At 25.0% G+C, this 19,746-nt stretch overlaps 2 protein-coding genes across 2 annotated transcripts; both read left to right on the top strand.

Annotated features, from left to right (window-relative positions):
- Positions 1-342: 342 nt before the first annotated feature.
- Positions 343-2,796, top strand: LOC145850004 (trafficking protein particle complex subunit 12-like). Its single transcript, XM_082955142.1, has one exon. It carries the CDS (start codon positions 379-381, stop codon positions 2,275-2,277), a length of 1,899 nt encoding a protein of 632 aa, XP_082811268.1. The 5' UTR covers positions 343-378; the 3' UTR covers positions 2,278-2,796.
- Positions 2,797-3,209: 413 nt separating this feature from the next.
- On the top strand, positions 3,210-14,728 carry LOC145831193 (cytosolic Fe-S cluster assembly factor narfl-like). The gene is made up of 7 exons (XM_082938330.1): positions 3,210-3,388; positions 7,994-8,085; positions 8,867-9,097; positions 9,336-9,740; positions 10,147-10,329; positions 12,214-12,400; positions 13,934-14,728. The coding sequence occupies exons 1-7, from the start codon at positions 3,245-3,247 to the stop codon at positions 14,144-14,146; spliced, it is 1,455 nt and encodes a 484-aa protein (XP_082794456.1). The 5' UTR covers positions 3,210-3,244; the 3' UTR covers positions 14,147-14,728.
- The last annotated feature ends 5,018 nt before the right edge of the window (positions 14,729-19,746 follow it).

A 19,746-nucleotide genomic window follows, 5' to 3' on the forward strand; every position in this document is an offset into this window, starting at 1 on the left:
ACCAAAACTTAGTTTGTAAAATAAATTCTTGAAAGAATAAATTCATTTGTAACTAATTATTTTAAACAACTAGATTTTATTGATTTCTAAGGGCTTTAATTTTTTTTTAAGATTTAAAAACACCTAAAATTAATTCAGTTTAACTCAAGACGCTTTTTGGTCACTCAGACAGTTTTTTGACTCGACGAGTGGCAACCCTGACTTAACTTCAAATAAAACTGCAGTATATAAGTACTGAAAGTTTTTTTTAAATTATAAATTGCTTAACTAAGTGTAAGAAAAAGATTTATATTGTTTTGCTTTTACTTGAGCTTTAAACATTTTAGTTGTAGGTATTAATACTTAAGTTTTTACCTGTAGCATAATAATTTATATAGAATGAATACTGAAAAACAACCTATACCAGCCTCAGACCTTTTCAATTCTACTACAAATGAAGACGGGAGTGATTTTTTTAGTAAAAATCAAAAAGTTGGTGATTCCGTACAAAATTTAAATAGTATATTTGACAATTTATCAATAAAAGAGGAGAAAGCTAACAATAAAATCTGTTCAGAAAGTCCATCAAATAAAAATGAAGTAATAAAACGAGATAAAGAAGTTTTAGTAAAAAATTCTACTGATACAAATCCAAGCAATAATAGTCTTGAATGTTTAGTTTCAAATGAGACTAATATAAGTAAGTCACAAAATTTAGACACTGAAAATGTTAATGAAAAAAATGCAATTTCAAAGGATAAGGATAACTTAGATACTGCTAAAAAAGAAGTTGAAAGTGTAAATTTAACTTCATCAGAAATATTTTCTGGACCTAATGTAGCTAGTGCTTTATTTGAAACTTCAGATCAAAGTCCTTTTGATAATTTAGTTGGAAGTTTAACTGACGGCAAAGACCTTTTTACATCTGCTCTTAATACTAGTGAAGCAGAAAGAAGACAACAAGCTTGGATTCCATCTAAAGATATAAGGAAGGTACTTGATAATATATCTGATGATAACAGCAAAAAGTCTGTAAAATTTAAGCTTTCTAAACCTAAAGTTTTAAATTCACAAACTATTATCAAACCAATGAATCAACAACTTCAAAAGTATGGGATTGTCTCCAACACCAATTCAAAAAATAATTTTGAAAGTGACAATATCAGCAATGATTTAGAAGGATTTCAAAAAATAGTGTCAGGAGGTAATCTCTATGCTGCAATAGACCTTACCACAAAAGTTATATCAAAACTCACTAATGAAAATGATAATCAGACTATAGCATCGAATATACTTAACTGGTATAATGCTCGATTTAATTTGATGTTTAAACTAAAGTTATACTCTACTTTACAATCAGAGCTAGAACTATTCAATGATTTCAATACTGCAGATTTTTACTTTGAGTTTTATCCCACTTTGTACCCAGCAAAACGTGGTTGTATGGTACCTTTTACCATGCGCTTACTTCATGCAGTGCTTCCTGTCACTGTTAGCACATTAAATTGTGCTCAAAGTATAACTAGACTTTACAAACTGAAAGCAGTTGCAGAAAAAATTTTACAAAACCTTGATGCTAACACATGTGAAGAAGGATTTAACGTTCAATTAAATGACAATGACAAAAAAGAATCAATAAATCTGTGGTCTAAAAGACTTATAAGTATACTACAAGCAATATCTAACATATTACTAGTAATGAAAGAGTATGAATCTTCATTTAAAGTGTATGATAAAATAGTTTTGCTACTAGAAAAAAGTTACATCTTGCCAGAAGTAAAAGTTTTGTCTATTGTTAACATACACAGCTGTATAGGGAGGTCCTTACTTCAATTAGGGGATATTAAGCAAGCTCAAAACAGGTTTGTATTAGCAGAAAAAGCTTCTTCAAACACAAACTTAGTTGCAGTACAAACTGTACTAGTTATGAATAAAGGATTTTTATACTTGGGTGCTAATAACTGGAAAGAATCACTTGTAAATTTTAACAAAGCTATATCCATTGATAGTACAAACATTGAAGCACATAACAATGCTGCTGTATGCTTGTTATACATGTGTAAGTTAAAAGATGCTATAAAAACTCTTGAAAAGGCAGTTTATGATAATAAACCTTTGATTGACAGCTTGCGTACATATTCAAAGCACAAACAGCAGTCATTTGAAGGAGTTTGTGCAAATCTTGTTACTTCCTATGAGTTAGAAAGTAGTAAACATCAAGTCAAAAGAACAAAGTTGTTGCAGCATATTGCTGAAAACTGTGGTGACTGTTTCAGTATTGCTTCACTTAAGCTATAATTAACACAAACATTTTTTGTTATAGTTGTAACATAATTCTATATCTACTGATTTTGATTATACAAACAATTTTTGATAAAAAAAAGATGTTTAACTAGTAAAATATGTTAAATTTTCTTAAATAATAAGCACTAAGGATATTTATGAATTTTTGTTTCATAGACTTTTGCTATCTAAATCTTATCTAATGTAAATGTCTAAAACTATGATCAATTTTTCAATCAAGCAAATGTGTTAAATGATATTTTTTCTCTATCATTACCAAAAAAACTTCAGAGGGTGAAGCAAAAGCTTATTAAGTTAATTGAAAAATAGTTTTATCTTACTTTTTGAGTGTTATTGGGGAAAGCTTTGCTTATAGTTTTAAAAAAATTTATAATAAAAAATATTTGTAGCTTATAGAAAATTGAAATCTTTTACAACTTTAAAACTATATTTTACAGTCTCAAATCATATAGCATTAATTTTATGTGATACTATCATTAAATTTATGATTTATTTATAACCAGATAACTATGTTCAAAAAACAGCTTTTGTTTTTTTTGTCAAAAAATTAACAAATTATGTTTATAACTTAAAGGAGAAAAGATAACTTAAATATTTATTTCAAATAGTTTTAATTTCTTGTTGTAATAAGATTGAACATTTTAATAAAGCTCAAACCATTATAAGTAGAAATATATATTAAAGTTTATAAGCTTTGTTTAATATTTTAACCAATTTATTCAAGACCATGGTTTCTGTCAGTTTTAGTTGATAAGTTTCATTCATATAATAAAAAGTACAAAATATTTTTTTAAATTACTACTAAATCATTTGATTTAGCATATCTAGTTGATTGGTTATTAATATAGATTTTTACAATAACATAAAAGTTCTAGTAATTATATTTTTTAGTATGTTTTTGTGCAATTATTTGTTTTTTAGTAGATTAAGAGTTTTAGTTAATTTCAGTTTGAATAAAGTTATGGAAAAATTTAGTTCAACATTAAAGATTGGTGATGGATTTGAAGACTTCATTTCACCTGGTTTGGAATGCATAAAACCAGTCAATACCAAAAAGAGTTCAAGTGTAGGAATTAATAAATCTAAAGGACTACAAAAAGTAGAAGTATGTTTTTATTAATAAATCTAAAAACAAATAGACTTCAGTTTATGTATGTTTTCGATGCATTAGTACAACAGTGATATAATTGCTAAGTACTTAAAGTTAGATTTACCACTGCTTTAAGCTTGAACAAATTATAAAGGGTAACCACTAAATCTGGAATCCTCATAAAATCAGGAATTTGACAATTTAGGCTGAAAAAACCTGGAGTTTAAAATTTTTTGAAAAAAAAGATTTGTAATTTTAAACAAAAATCACTAAAAAAACTGGAATAACCTAAAATTTTAAACAATTTTTACATTTTAATTACAGGTTTGCCAAAAAAAACAGGAATTTGAGAAAAATTAAAAAACATGGATTTTTGAACAAAAATAACTAAAAAACCTAGAAAACCCTGGAAATATAAACAACTTTTACATTTTAAAATTTAAAATTTTGATTTGATACAAAAAATCTATGGCGTATTTATAAAAAATTTATCATCATCAAACGTTTTTTAGTAATAACCACATTTTAAGTAGCTTTACAGTATCTTTTCAATGTCGTTGTACTATTTAACATAGTTTTATACCTTAACCTTAATTTTAAACTAAAAATAGACTCTAAAACTTGTAATTTAAAAAACTTAAAAGAAATTTATAAAACCTGGAGAAAATTTGTCAAAAAGATTTGGAAACCCTTTAAGCGGTAAAATTTTAATTTGAAGCAAAAATATATCATATAAATAAAAGTTTTTCTCATCATCAATATTTTTTATTAAAAAACATTTTTGAAGTAGCTTAACAGTATCTTTTCAATGTTGAAATACTACTTAACACAGTTTTTGATCAAAAACTTAACTTCAAGGCCATAGGGGGTCCAACACTTTTTTTACAAAAATTAACTTTAGCTTTACTTTAACTAATGAAAGCTTAAAGTACAAACTAGATGCCAGTTTTTATAGAATTCAAAAATATCATTTAACTTTTGAGATACTTTATTTTTTGTAAAAAGTTTCCATTACAAACGTATGGACCACAAATTTTTTGGGGTCAAAATTTTAAAAACCACAAAAATAGTATCTCCTCCTTCATTTTTTAAGCAATATTCTTCAAATTTTCAGGAAATATTCCTTGTATTATAATAAAAAATGTTACTTATCAATTTTAATAATTTAAATAAGTAAAAATTTTATGACAAAAATTTAAAAAAAAAAAACAGTCCTTTTTCAGGGTTGCCACTCAGTCAGGAAATCAGGAAAAGTCTGGAAAAATTTAAAAAAATGACAAAAGTCAGGAAATTTGATAATACTTAAAAAAAAGTCAGATTTTGTCAGTTTAAATTAACAAAATTTCTTGTTTTCCAAACCCTTCAAATGGAATAAATTAATTAAAAGTCCTATAAAGTCAGAAAAAAATTGCAAAATTCCTATTAATTTACAAAAATATTTAATTGTATTTCCAATGCCTTCATCTGGTATGAATTAGTAAAATATCCTTTACAAAACTGCAAAAATTTTCTATTAACATATTGAACAAGTACCCTACTTAAACAAGCAGATTTTGTAAGCTTTTTAGTATTGATGATCTGTAGCAAGGACACTTCCATAGTGAAACTGTGATATATACACAAAAGTTTATCTAGCATAATTTTAGAATCAAAGTGTTTTTTGTTTAATTTAATAATTGAGTTCTTTATAACTAAGCAGTTAGTTTAGTATTTTATGTAACAAGTTAATGTGTATAATTTACCTCTTTATAATTTTTTCAAAGTTGTTTAAATTTATAAAATAAGTTATAAAAGAGGTATATGCCAAGAATAAGTTTACTTATTATTTGTATTTTTTGTAGAGTAACTTAAGTTTTTAAAGTAAATAAGAGTATATTTATTTGTTACAAATTTTAAAATGATAAGAGGAAATATTTTATAAACGAAAGTAAAAATAAATGAGTGCCAAAAGAAAAGAAATGAAGCCCACAAGCTGTGGCTTGATTTAGAGAAAAGATTCTCTTCAACAAGTGTAGGGGCAGCAGATGAGAGCAATTTAGTAAAATGAGGCAAATAATTTTAACTGCCAAGAAAATGAAGCGGAATGCAGTTCAGATGATGGAAACCATATCTTCATTAGATGAAGAGGTCGAAGTGCTAATAAAAAAACGAAGAAAATAAATTTTAGTACATCATTTAAAAAAACAGTATTTGACTTAGTTCTTTATTGTTTTAATGTTTTAACTGTAAAAGTTCGTTATTGTTTCAAGGTTTGAGTTGTGAAAGTTCCTTATTGATTTAAGGTTTTATTTGTAAAAGTTCATTTATGTTGTTTCGTTTATTTAGATAAGTTTATGCCAGGAAATTCTAAAAAATTGTGTTCTTTATTGTTTTAAGGTTTCAAGTGTAAAAATTAGTTATTGTTTTAAGATTTTAGTTGTGAAAGTTCGTTATTAATTCAAGGTTTTAATTGTAAAAGTTCCTTATATGTCGTTTGATTATCTAGATACACTTATGTTAGGAAATGCTAAAAAATTGTGTCTTTTTTTAGACAAGCTGTGTTTATAAGGTAATAATACAAGTATTTTGCTGATAGAGCTGTTTATTACAAACATCAATCATACACAGATGGTTTAAGTGATGTACTGGAAGTTTGATGATGGAATTCAGCAAAAAAACTGTTGTTTTTTACCTGTAATAAAATTAGATTGAAAGTTTTATATAGTTTCAAGTGTTAGAATATGTTTTTTAGAATAAGTTTAATTTAAGAGTTTAATTTAGAAAAGTCAGGAAAATTTTGGTAAAAAGTCAGGAAAAAGTCAGGAAATTTTTCTCACCTTGATCAGTGGCAACCATGCTTTTTACTTTAAACTTTTTTAAGTCCAATGTAACGTTTTTTTGTTATTGTATTAAGATTAGACTGTGAAAGTTTGAAGAAGATCGATGGAAAAATGTAGGAGGAGATAGATTTTAAATTAAATAGTTTTTTTTTGCGGTTTTAGTTTTCTCTTTCCATAGGCAACCTATTATGAGGCCCAACTTTGACCCGTCATATTTCAAAAAATAATTAGAAAATAATTTAAACTATAAAAAGCATCTTGAAGCTTAGAAAAAACTCTATAAAGTTAGATCAACTTGTAAAAAAACATGGCTTATCTCCCCTATGGCTTTAAACTAGAAATAGACCCAAAAGCATGTACTTTCAAAAACCTGGATGAAAGTCATAAAACCTTGAAGAAATTTCTCAAAAATCATTGGCCACCCTGTTTATAGTATATTATTATATATAATTTTAGTCTAATATACCAAATACTTTTTAACTCTAACCTTTATTTCTTGTTTGTTTAAAAGTAGATTAAAACAAAAGTTTAAGAATAAATTAGTAAAATGTCAATCAGTTTAGTAGATTTTTAAATATATTCGAAAAATAATTATTCCTCCAACTGACTCAATCATGTTTAGAAAATAAAATTTGTTGTATGTATTAATTCTTAAAATGTTTAAGTGTTTAAAACATTACTTTCTTATATAATTAAGCTATGATGCATCATTGCTTTAAAGAGATATACTATACTAAATGTTTTTTATTTAATTTGTTCTACCGAGTCCCTTTTACAGCTGGGAAAGATTCAAAATAGTTTTTAAATGTACTGCACTAGTATAAAAAAAAAAGGTTTTTATAGGAGGAGCAAACTAAAGAAATAAAAAAAGTTTTTCACATTATTTTTTTATTTCTGTTGTACAAGTTGTTATCATTTAAAGCAGGGTTCCCAAACTTTTTTTCAAAAGACCCCCTTTAAAGAAATTAGAAAGCTATGGCCCCCTCCAACAAGATTACTCAAAAAATTACCATTAAAAACACCTAAGACCTTTTTTTTTGTTCTTCATCATTAACTCCAGAATATCTAGTGTAAGTAGTTTCACATTATGACCTAGTGGCTCCTTTGCTGCTCAGGGCCCCCAAGTGGGTTACTTGGCCCACTTTGGGAAACTCTGATTTAAAGCATATCATAAGAAGCTTTTAAGAATTTTTCTTATATTTTGAGTAGTGTTTTTTTACAGTAAAACAATAAATAATTATTTTTTTCTTTTCTTTTATTTAAAAAGGTTATTTAAAATTGATAAAAAAATTTTAACTACTGTACAGAAACATTTATTAAGTCTTAAGTTTCTTACTTTGAAAATGAATATGTTAAACTGACATGGTTGGAACTAGTTTAAGTGCACTTATTCATGGGGTTTATAACATATTTTAGAAAATTTTTTGCAATTTTTTATCCTTTTAAATAAATGATATTATATATTTAAGTTATACAAGAATGTTGATACTTTTATTAAAAAAATGTAAAACAATGTCTAAATCTTCTGAGTTTCTTAATAAATCTATTTACATAAAAACAGATTATCGAAGTAGGAACATTTTTTTTTGTTTGTGTTATAACCAGCTCTGAAATGTTAACTTATTTTTTAATGATTAAAAGTTTTTCTCAGATTTAATATATGTGTTTTAAGTCCAGTTAGTTAAATAAATAAAAAAATTAGTTGAATTTTTCTTTATTTTATTTGATAGAAAAGAAATACTCTGTATATTAAAATTTAGACTGTTAAAAAAATTATAAGAAAATTTTATAAAACTTTCAGATTACATTGAATGACTGCCTGGCGTGCTCTGGATGTATTACAAGCGCTGAAACTGTACTAGTCACTTCGCAAAGTCACCAACAGTTGTTAAAGTCTGCAGAAAGCTTCGTTGTATATATAAACAATTAATTGACAATCACAATTTGTCAGGAAACATAATAATAAAATAACTATATAACTAATATAATTACTTTCCTGTAAATAAATAGGAGTTAGCTATTAAAGCTAAATATTGTTAATCACAAGTATTATAGTCTAAATTATTCCTACAAAAAACATTTTGTAAAACAAAAAAAAAAAAAACATACCTAATTGTGATAACAATTTTTGTAATAGTTTAAAATTTATTTTAAAACTTTTATTTAATTTATACCTTTCTTACGATTAACTTATTTTGAAGCATTTTTAAACAAACAAAAAAGTTTTTTTTTTTTGATCTGCTTATTCAGATTTCCAACAAATTTCGTATGTATGGAAATATTAATTTAATTCATTGGCTTTATGCACTTAATAGTTTTGTTTAAGTTTATTTTAATTATTGACTTCAGTTTTATGGTATTAAAATATAGAAAATTATTGCACAGTATTTTATAGTTGTATATTACATTTTATTAAACCCAATTACTCTAAATTTTAAAATAAAAACTTGAATGTATTTTCTTAAAGTATAATCATAAAAAAACTAAAGAATTATTTTTGTCTCTAAGCTAAGTCTAAACATACTTAGAATAATTTCGCTATTAGTTTACTTAGACTATAGATACTTAGACTATAGATAAAATTATTTATAGTAATAGTTAAGTAAAAACTTAACATATTTAATTTTTTTTAAACTTTGTTATTGAAAAAAATCTAAACCGAACTGTTTTGAAGTGTTGTGAAAAAATCAATGAACTCTAAAGAAGAAGAACGTATGGTTTTTGTGGCATCTTGTTTACCCCAAGCACTAGCTTCAATAGCTGTTGAGTATAAACTTTCACATGAACAAGCTTTATTTGCAATGACGAACTACTTTAAAAATAAATACAATGTTTCCTACGTTTTGGATACAAACTTCGCTCGTCAAATTTCATTACTTGAAAGTTCAAATGAATTTATTGAAAGGTATTAAAGTTGTTATATTTCTAGAAAGTAACACAGATAAATTAAGTTTTAGATTATTTTGATCTATACTTTGCGTTGTGGCTTTTGATAGAAATTTAAAAAAATTTATAAAAGGTTTTCAAACATGAAACCTATAATTATTCAGATTTTCGCTGTTTAAGTAACTCCATAAATTATAAATTCTTGCTAATTTTCGTTGAATTCTACAAAAATTTTTAAGTCAAAGCTTAAATCACAGGTATAAAGCTAGCAAGCAAATGGGAGAGAGTGATCAAAACAAAAATCTTCCTCTTTTCACTTCATCTTGCCCTGGTTGGGTGTGTTACGTTGAAAAAACTCATGGAAAGCTAGTTATTCCTTACATGAGCAAAGTAAAATCGGAGCAGCAAATTATGGGTTCTCTTGTTAAAAAAGTGGTTGCAGATCACCACAAAATTAAACCCTCGCAAGTTTATCACGTGACTTTGATGCCTTGCTATGACAAAAAGTTAGAAGCTTCTAGGGAAGACTTCTACAATGATGTGTTAAAGACCAAAGAAGTTGATCTAGTATTGACTCCTGGCGAAATTTTTGACGCTTTGAAGGAAGATGGGAGCAATTTGACTGAGTACTTGTACAAAGATCATCAAGAAAACAATTTGTTGTGAGTATTTAGCTAGTTCAGTTTAAGTATCAATCACATTCTATTTGGTGTACAACACTTTATAATGATAAAAAGATTTTTTAAACATATCAAAAATAATTTTTGTATGCTTGAAAAATATACTTAGAATAATTTTTTTAATTTTTAATTAGTTTTTTTAAGACTAAAAACATTTAAAAATTTATATTCCAAATTTTATAACCATTAGTCAGGATATCCAGATTTCTGAAAAAAAAAAGTTATTAAGAAAACTTAATAATTGTATAAATATTAATCAGAAATAATTTTGGTTTTTTCAAGATTTTGTAAGATAAATTCAACTCATTTATTTTATCTTTCATAACGTTCTATTAATTAAAGAAAGTATTCATAAAAAAATTAAAATGATTGTTTCTTGGTCTTACAGACAAAAGGAAAGTAGTGTTGGAAATGATTTTTTAAACGAAACGTTATTGAGCAGTATAAATAAAACGAGCTTGCCTACAACTCACAATGGAGGATCTGGTGGGTATCTTGAGTTTGTGTTCAAAAGTGCTGCTGAAAAACTTTTTGGTTTACAAGTTGATGAGATTGAATACGTCCCAACTAGGTCAGACTTTGTTTTTAAGTGGTCAAACTTAGATATTTATAAATTTTAAATTAAATCTACAGTTGTACTTATTTTTCCGTCATTCATTAAAACTTTAATTCAGTAGTTTTAATTTTATTGTGCTCAATTATTTTAACAAGTTAAAAGATAACAGCTAACTTTCAGATATTGTGAAGACATTATTTTTCGATGTTAAACTTTTTTTTAGAATTGTTTGTTAAAGATATCATAGTTTAAGTTAAAACATTTAATTTTGTAGCTATATCTTTTTAAGTCTAAATGTTTTTAATTTTAAATAGAGGCATGATATGTAAATAATTTAATTTGAGTTTGTTTATCTAAAAGTAAGTAAAAATTAGTTATGTTAAAATTTTTGTAAACAGCTTATGGTTAAAACTTATAGAGATCCTTTATTTATCGTGGTTTATAAATAATTTAAAAGACTAAATTTAATTAGAACTCATCATAATTACCAAGCTTTAGTTTACTGTACAATTGAAAAAGTATAAAAAAAGTTTTAGTATTAGTGAAATTTATTGTCAAAACTCAAAGTACTATATAATTCGACTTATTTAAACAAAATTATGATCAAAACTTTTTTATGGTTTTTAAAATGATTGCTATCAATATACTATTTTGTTAAATCTATATTTTTTACAATAGTTTTTCCTAAAAAGAGCAAATGAATGTTCACGTTGATAATAAACAGAAAACTTAATTACTTTTTTATATTTAAAAAAAATTGTTTAATCTTAGTTTTCCTGATAGTTTTAACTTGTGGCGTATTTTGTATCAATATAAATCGTAATTGCAGTACTTTTTGTTAAAACAAAAGTATGTTTAAAACGTAGTTTGCATATATGTTTTTTTATTCAATGACATGCTGTTAAAAGTAATCAAATTATAAGAACCAAATAGCTCCATTATAAGTTCCTGCTTGTTACTGAATCGGTTCTTAGTAATATTTGACAGTGTTCAATCAAGTTTATTGAAATACAAAAGTTATTTCTTTTTTAAAGCAAACCTTATCTGATTATTATTACATACTATTATTATTCACTAAATGTTAGGGCACTCTAAAAGTCTAAATTGATGTATTTAGTAATTCAGTTGCTATATATGTAAATATAACTTATGCAAGTACCTTATCAAGTTTAACCTTTTATAAATAGTTTTAAAGTTTCAGTGACACTTTAAATTTATACTGCTTTCAAATTTTTTTTTAATTTTCAAGTTCTCCCACAATGGTGTCCCACAGTGGAGTACCATAGTAGTTTTTAGAAATGCTGATTTTAAGTGAGCATTTCCAAGTAATATGGATACAAAATACCGTACATAACTAATAGCTAATGTCGATGTTGATTTGTTGGAAGTAGCAAAAAAAGTTCTAAAATCGATACTAAATTATAACTCTATTGATTTTTAATAAAACCTTTTTGCTAACACTTTAACTAAATTATAACATACATCCCAATTTACTATTGAAAATTTAGTCTGACTGAAAAATAGTTTTTTATTAAAAAAAGTTTTATAGACTTGTAATACTAATTTATATTTCTGACTAATATTTATTTAAGTTTCAATGTGTACAATATTTTTGGTTTGCAGCTGAAGCAGTAATATTTAGTCTAAAGAAAAACTTTTACAAAAGATTAATGTCATAATGACTTGTTTTAAGTATTAGGTATATACTAATTTTATTTTTATTAAAAATCTAATGATTTTAACAGGCTGTTTATGACATAACTTACAAATAGATATGACTGTTAAAAAGTACATAGTTAACTCAATTATTTATTCTTATTAATTAATTTAAGATGTAAAGTGTTTTCAAAATTGTATTGAGTTGTGTTAAGAATTTCCACAACAGATAATATTTAACAGGAGAAACAATGATTTCAAAGAAGTAAAATTAGAAAATAGTGAAGGGGAAGTTTTGCTCACGTTTGCACAGGCGTACGGGTTCAGAAGCATCCAAAATCTCATACTGAAAATGAAGAGGGGAAAGTGCAATTATGACTACATTGAAGTCATGGCTTGCCCGGAAGGCTGCTTGAACGGCGGTGGACAAGTTAGCCTAGTTTTATTTATAGTTTAAAATTGTTAAAGTTGTTGTTAGTTGTTTAATAAAGTAATGAAAAAAAAAATAGTGGAACAGTTACATTCCTATAAGTGAAATGTATTATCTCAGAGTTTTGTTTTGAACGAACTGTTATTTAAAGTGTTAAAAAAAATGCTTTAACAACAACGATTAGTCCACTTTTTTTTTTGTTTTGAGTGTAACTGATACAATTTTTAGACTAAAAACCTAGTGTAAAGATTTCGATTAAATTTTGATCAATGACAATATATCGCTTATTATAGTAGATTTAAAGGTACTTTCACGGTTAACTTGTAATAATTGTACATTATATTTTTATTGCTTATGTTATAACTTTTTTTGTTTTTAAAATGTTGCATAACATAAATACTTCTGACAAAAATTAAAGTTATTGAACAAACAAGAGAGTTGTCAGTAACAGACAATGCTATTGAATTTATAAAAAATGAGTAAAGTTATAAGGTCAACAACTAAACATCCAGTAAGAAAATGTTTAACTTATTTAAACTAAAACAAATTTGTATTTTATTATAAAACTTTAATTAAGATATTTAAAAAAAAATAACGAAAGACAATAAATGTTGTTAAAGTGGAAAAAAATACAAACAGTTTGAAATACGTTATCATACACTAAAACTGTATTATCATATGCATCAAAATTTGAATTTTAACGATTAGTCTAAAACTTTTTGAATTATTTTCAACCAGAATATTAAGGGGGTTTTGACATACGTTAAAGAAGGTTGAGATTACAAGCAGATTTATTCTTTTTCAAATGTTAGATAAGTTTAAATTATTTTGAGATAATATTGTTGATTGTTCAAAACTTCTACAACTTTCTTCTATATAAAGTACAACTTAAAAATATCGCTATGATTTCTACCCTTTTTGTTATCTCAAAACTTATTAGTATTAGTTAAACTTTTAATAAAAAAACAAAAAAAAACATTACAAAGATATAAAAACTAGTTATAAAGCTGTATTAGTTGTTGTCGTTTCCCTATAATATATTTTTTGACTAGTTTTTAAGTTTACATAATTCATCTTTGATTGAATATAAACGCACTGGTTTAGATTAAAATTTTTAAAGTATATAATTTAAGAAACAATAGAGTTCAGTTTAAATTGTTTTTTTTCTGTTTTTTATTATTACATTTGTCTTGGTTAAGAAGTTAGTCATATAAGCTCTGAATTTCAAGCTAGTGTATCTCAAAACTTTATAATGTACAAAAGTACATTTTGATGTTTGCAAAAAAGTACACTAATAATTAAAACTTGTTTAACGTTCTTTGAAATTTCCATGTGCAGTAAGTAGATACAGCGATTTACCAAGCTTGTATGCTTTTAAAACTTTCATTAGTATGTTAGTGTGCCACAATTTCGTTTTAATATGTAAAATAAGAATTTTCTTAAGCTATGTTGAATTAGATTTGTTAAATCTTTTTTTTAAAGGTTTTATTTTGTAAGTGTCTAAAAAAACCATTAAAAACTTTATATTTACAGATAAGAAGCAGTGAAGGTCGTCAAAAGCAAGACGAAAAATTAGAAAATGTCAAAAATTTTTACAACCAACTATCAACCGAATACAACAAAGACCTTCTAACGCAATTACTTTACAGACAAACAAGTCAGCAAACTAGCATATTAGACAAAGAAGATGTGTATACTGACTATCACGCTATTGAAAAAACTGAAAGTATCAGTATAAAGTGGTGAACCTGTATAGTAAATTTTTGTGAAATTTTATTTTTTGTCTTGGTATGAAAACGAATCATTTTTAGCTTACCGTATGATTGATTTGAACTATTATGAATGATATCAGTTTGTTTTGTTCTTGTAGGAAAAAATCGGTTTATGATTATAATATTTAAAAATAAATCTCATTCACTTTTACTAAAGCTTTATTGGTTAAGTTTTTTAGTTTTATATGTTATTTAAACTTAATTTACAGTTGATTTTTTTTTGTAACTTACACATATTGACTGAATTTTAAGATAACCCATAAACTCTTACTAGTTTTAAGTGATTCAGACTTTTTTTTTTACTTCAAATTAAGGCAACTCTAGAGTTGGTATAAAAGTTACCACTTGGATGAATAGCATTCTAGAAAAAATTTTTAAATTTCCAAATTTTTATTAATAAACTACCGTTAGTGGAAGTAAGATAAAATATTTTAGGCAAATCTATTACTTCTTTACACTGAAAAAATTGAGTAGTTATTTTTTTAATGTATACTATGCACCAGATGAAAATATTTAGTAATAATAAATTACTATTTTTCATTTTTGTTGTCAATAAATTTACCACCAAAGCAACATTAATTTAGAAATTTTACGTTATTTTCTAAACAGTATTTTTTTACTCTTTTAGCTAAAAAGATTGAAGAGATAAAAATATGTTATTCTAATTATTTTTAGTAAATAGAAAATAATTATTTAAAAAATAATAATTGTACTGAATGATGTCGGTGAAAAACAGCTTTTAACAGTAAAAACAGTAAACAAAAAGCTTTACTAAAAAAAAATAAAGCTCTTTATTTTTTAGTCTTAAAAACTATGTATTTGAGTAAAATATTTCTACAAACATCTAAAATCAAAACTGTACAACATATTTTTGAGTTTTAAACAATCAACTAAAATTAAATTCTGTCAAGTGTGGAACTTTAATATTTTGTTTTTAATAGTTCATATAGTTAAGTCTAAATCAGGACTTCCTAAAGTAATTGAATTGATCGGCTGCTTTAAAAATAAAATATTAAAGTTCCACACTTGACAGAGTTTAATTTTAGTTGAATGTTTAAAACTCAAAAATATCTTGTAAATTTTTATTTTTAGATGCTAATAGAAATATTATACTCAAATACATATTTCAACGACTAAAATTAAAGAGCTTACAATACTTAAAATTTTATGCAAACTCTAATTAACAGATTTTCATTATTCAGTAAAATATACTTTTGAAGATTTTAGAAATATTTTGCGTGCAAATTTTAGACATATAATATTGTAGGTTTTCTCGGATGCTGTTGTTGATGGTCGTGTGGTGAAGTTCATTTTTTATTATAGAGTTATACAACACAAAACTGTTGTTTCTAGTACTATTAAATTATGAAAACTTATTGATTACTTTTATACGTTATTTATACCTCGGAAAAAAAAGTTGGTACTTAACTAAGATTTTAGTAACACAAAGGAATAAAAATTTTCAATCTACTACTTGTTATTGCCCACTAACATGCTAAAATAAGCCGCCAATTTTATGAAACCCTAGTCTAAAGTCTTTGCGTTATTTATTTTTATTAAAGTACTTGTAAACTATTCAATTCGCTAAACCTACATTAGGGTGCTTATTTTTACAGCTCCTTTTGATTTTCGAGCTATAAAAAAAATTCCTGTTTTGGAAATACCATAAAAACACTCTGTGCAAAATTTTAGATGATTTGAAGAAAATTTCACCCTGGCTCCAACCGATTTTCTAAAAACCACCCCGATGCAAAATGTTTGGGATCAAAAAATTCGACCTTGGAGTTTTAAGCTGTAAATCTTTTACATGTGGAACACATTCTGTACAATTTAAAACAATTCAAAGAAATAATAAAAATTAATTAGCAATACATGAGTAGTTTTCATTAAAATGAATAAAACATTCGTAACAACTTATGAAATTATTTTTGAAAACAAAGAAACAGTATAGTCAAAATCTCTTTGTTTACACTACTCAGGTTTTCTTTAAAAAAAACATTTAGCCTCAAGTATGATTAAATTAAAAAGGCTATAACAGTTTTTAATATTTTTAAATCTTTTAAAATTATAATTATTTGCACAATCAGGGTGATTAAGTAGGTTTTCTGCAAGAGCAAATATTTTTGAAGCGTTTACTAATCTTTTAGATTTATTTTCTTATGTACTCAATTTACAAAATTCATTAATAATTTTTAGAACTTGTTCTTTTATCCTTTTACCAAATTGCAATTAAGTCCTACCGATATAGCTCTCTTCACAAAAGCAGTTAAACTACCAGACTTTTTTTATATTCTGATATTGGATCTTTTCTCCCAGGTCTAATCAATGGTATAGATATGAAAATAACTCTCGGTTTTGCTGAGTAATAAGGTTTATTTATTAATTAGTTGATATTTTTCTCTATAATTCTTGAGCTCTTATTGAAAAACGGTAGTAATAAAGTAATCCAACATTTTTCCGGTCCTGCTGGCTTTATTTTGTTTTAAAATTTTAATGTGCAAATTAATAATTTCGTTTACTCGTTCTTGTGGATAGCAATTTTAATTTAGTATCAATTTTATCTGATTTTTTTTCATCAGCAAATAATTATTTTAAACAAATTTTATGTGCACAATGGCAAAGCATTCTTATAAAATTTGTTTTTATTTTCATACTACAAAACGAATGAAAGTTTAAACTGTTTCCAGTAAAAATTTTCTTTTTATACACAGATGTAAAAAAATTATTCTTGCGTCTAAAACATTTTAACAAGTATAAATTTTGTAGTCGATTTCTAGGTAAGAATGTATGTTAATTTATTTCAAATTGTTACTTAATGTTTTCATTAATGTTTTCATTTGCATAGCTTGTACGTAAAATCAAAAAAAGTTTAAATATGAGATGTATTGTTTTTAAAAATAACATAATTATCTTTGGCATTGTTTTATTAACACGTTTTTCTTATTAAAATCTAAGTCTTTTAAATATAATTTCATGTTTATGAAATAAGATCAGAATAAAATCTGAAGTAAAGTATCAAACATTAAAAAAAATTAAAAAAGAATTGTTTTTTTAAGCTATAAAGTATAAAACTTATTTTATAAATTTTACAAGAAAAATTATCAAAAAAAAAAATCAATCTGAATATAATGTTTTAAGTAAACAAATATTTTTATTTTTCCTTTATTTCAAAATAAATCTAAAAGATAAAATAACTTTTTTTTTTATGTCCTGAAAAAGACATTAAACTGTATCGTGGTGTACGTACGATAAGTGGTGTACGTACGATTAGACAACCAAAAGTTTTTTTTAGACACCAGGTCCTAGTACTAGTTATTTTTAGTGCTTTATTCTATCGATGATCAAACAACATAAAAATTAAAAAAATACTTTAAATTTTAATCAATTAAGTTTTTACTAGTTTTTGTAACTTGTGAAAAAATAATACTAAGTGTAAATTAAAGAAAATAAGAAAATAATGAAAAAAAAAGTAATAATTGTGCATCATATACTTGACAGAATTTTCTTCTATAAAAGCATATTGAACTATTCTAAAAAGACTTTATCAAATTAACTTATATAAGTAAAACAATATATTGAAAGAGCAAAAAGTCTTGTGTATAAATTTTCATGATCTGGTTGCAGTTGTAAGTTTTTAGAAATGTTTTTATTCATAACATTATGCAAGTTTGAACAAATGAGGTAAATTAATAATACAGCTGAATATTTAGAACATTTATAACCTTATCTTCAACCCACCTTACCCAAAGTTTTTAATCTACACTCTTAAATTACTTGAAACTTAAAACAAAAATAAGTAAAACATTAGCTAATTAGAAGCAACCTTAGAACTGCAGCCGACTCCTATGACAATGACACTGTTAAATTAATGATCTTTCAAAGTACAGTTTTGTAAAACAAGCTCATGTAATGAAAATAACGTCGGCTGCAGTTTTAAGGTCGCTTCTGATTGGCTAATATTTTACTTATTTTTGTTTTAAATAATTTAAGGGTGAAGATTAAATGTTTTTATATTTTTAGGTAAGATGGGTTAGGTTAGGTATAAGTGTATAAATATTCTTAATATTTTGCTGTATTATCAATTTACCTTATTTGCATAAATTTACACAATGTTATAAAAGAAAAAGTTTCCAAAAACTTACAACAGCAGCCGACCTTTTGAAGCCTAGTATTAAAGTATCAACTATGGGGATTTCTTTTTTACTGTAGTAATTCATGAGGCCTTTAAGATACTTAAAAATTAGTCCTCTTTATAGTACCATAACAATACATATTACATACTTTACATTTTGAAGTACAATATAAAAAATTGAGAAGAATCAACATTTAATTTATTGTTTTTAACCTACCACTTGAGTAGTTAGTTTAAAGTATGTTGATTTTTTGTTACATGCTTGGAAAATACTTACTTTACTTTGATAATTAAAAGTTTTTTTGAAGACCATGTCCTTGGACCAAATATTTTAAGGGTTGCTTTTTTATTATTTCACAAACTTAGGATTTTAGCTACATAATTTACCCACATTTTGTGGTTGGTAGGATTTTTGTTGACAATTTACAAAAGATTTTCTTTTTCATCAGATTTCTAATTTTATGTTAATTAAAAAGGAGCAAGTAGAATTTAGATGATCTACCTTACTAGCTTGACCTTTAAAATTTGTTTGTTGTAGTAAATGGAAGAAGAATACTATTTTTACTACCTGACTGTTGTTGAAAGTAACAATTTTTCCAATTTTTGAAACTTTGACTTTACCAAATTAAAAAAAAGTTGTTCTATACACAACAAGTTAAATTAAACTAATTCATTATTAAAGTTAACACATATATATGAATTATAAATAGAACCTATAAAATATATAAAGTTATAATAAGACTTACTTAGAGCTTATGAAATCTGATATAAAATATTTACTTAAATTATAAATTGTTGCTAGTTGTTTTACTAGACTTTTTATTATTATTATTATTTTTATTATTATTATTATATGTATACCAGCAGTCACAAGAGCTTATAACATATTTATTAATTTTTATTACTTGGACTAAAACTATCCTATTACTCTATAATGTAACATAATAAAACAGTAGGGGTTTAAAAAATTGGTAAGAGCCAAGGTGAAATTTTCTTCAAATATTCTAAAGTTTTGCACAGGGTGTTTTTATGATATTCCCAAACCATAAAAAATTTTCCAGCGGGAAATAAATAGCAGCTAAAAAAATAAGCACCCTATTAGGTATATGCTTTAATATAGCCCAGTTTTCTAATGATCTTTTTGGATTAGGTTAAAACCAAATCATCCTAAGTTACAGTTGTTAAGTAAGTTAACATGTACTCATATACATACAACACACTAAAGTTTTACTTAAGTCTATTACCTTCCTTATGATCTTTTGTAACTAAATCAACACATCAAAATGTATGGAAATGAACTTGCAATCTTTCTGAAATTTAATTTTTATAATTGTTTTAAAGTTAAAAGTAAATAATTATTAAATTAACAACTAGATTATTGTAAAAAAACATCTTTTAAGACTATAACCCTAGTAGCTAGTTTAATATATTGAAAAAATAAA

Source organism: Thalia democratica, chromosome 1 (genome assembly GCF_965202585.1).
Source record: "Thalia democratica chromosome 1, ktThaDemo2.hap1.1, whole genome shotgun sequence".
Taxonomy (NCBI): Eukaryota; Metazoa; Chordata; class Thaliacea; order Salpida; family Salpidae; genus Thalia; species Thalia democratica.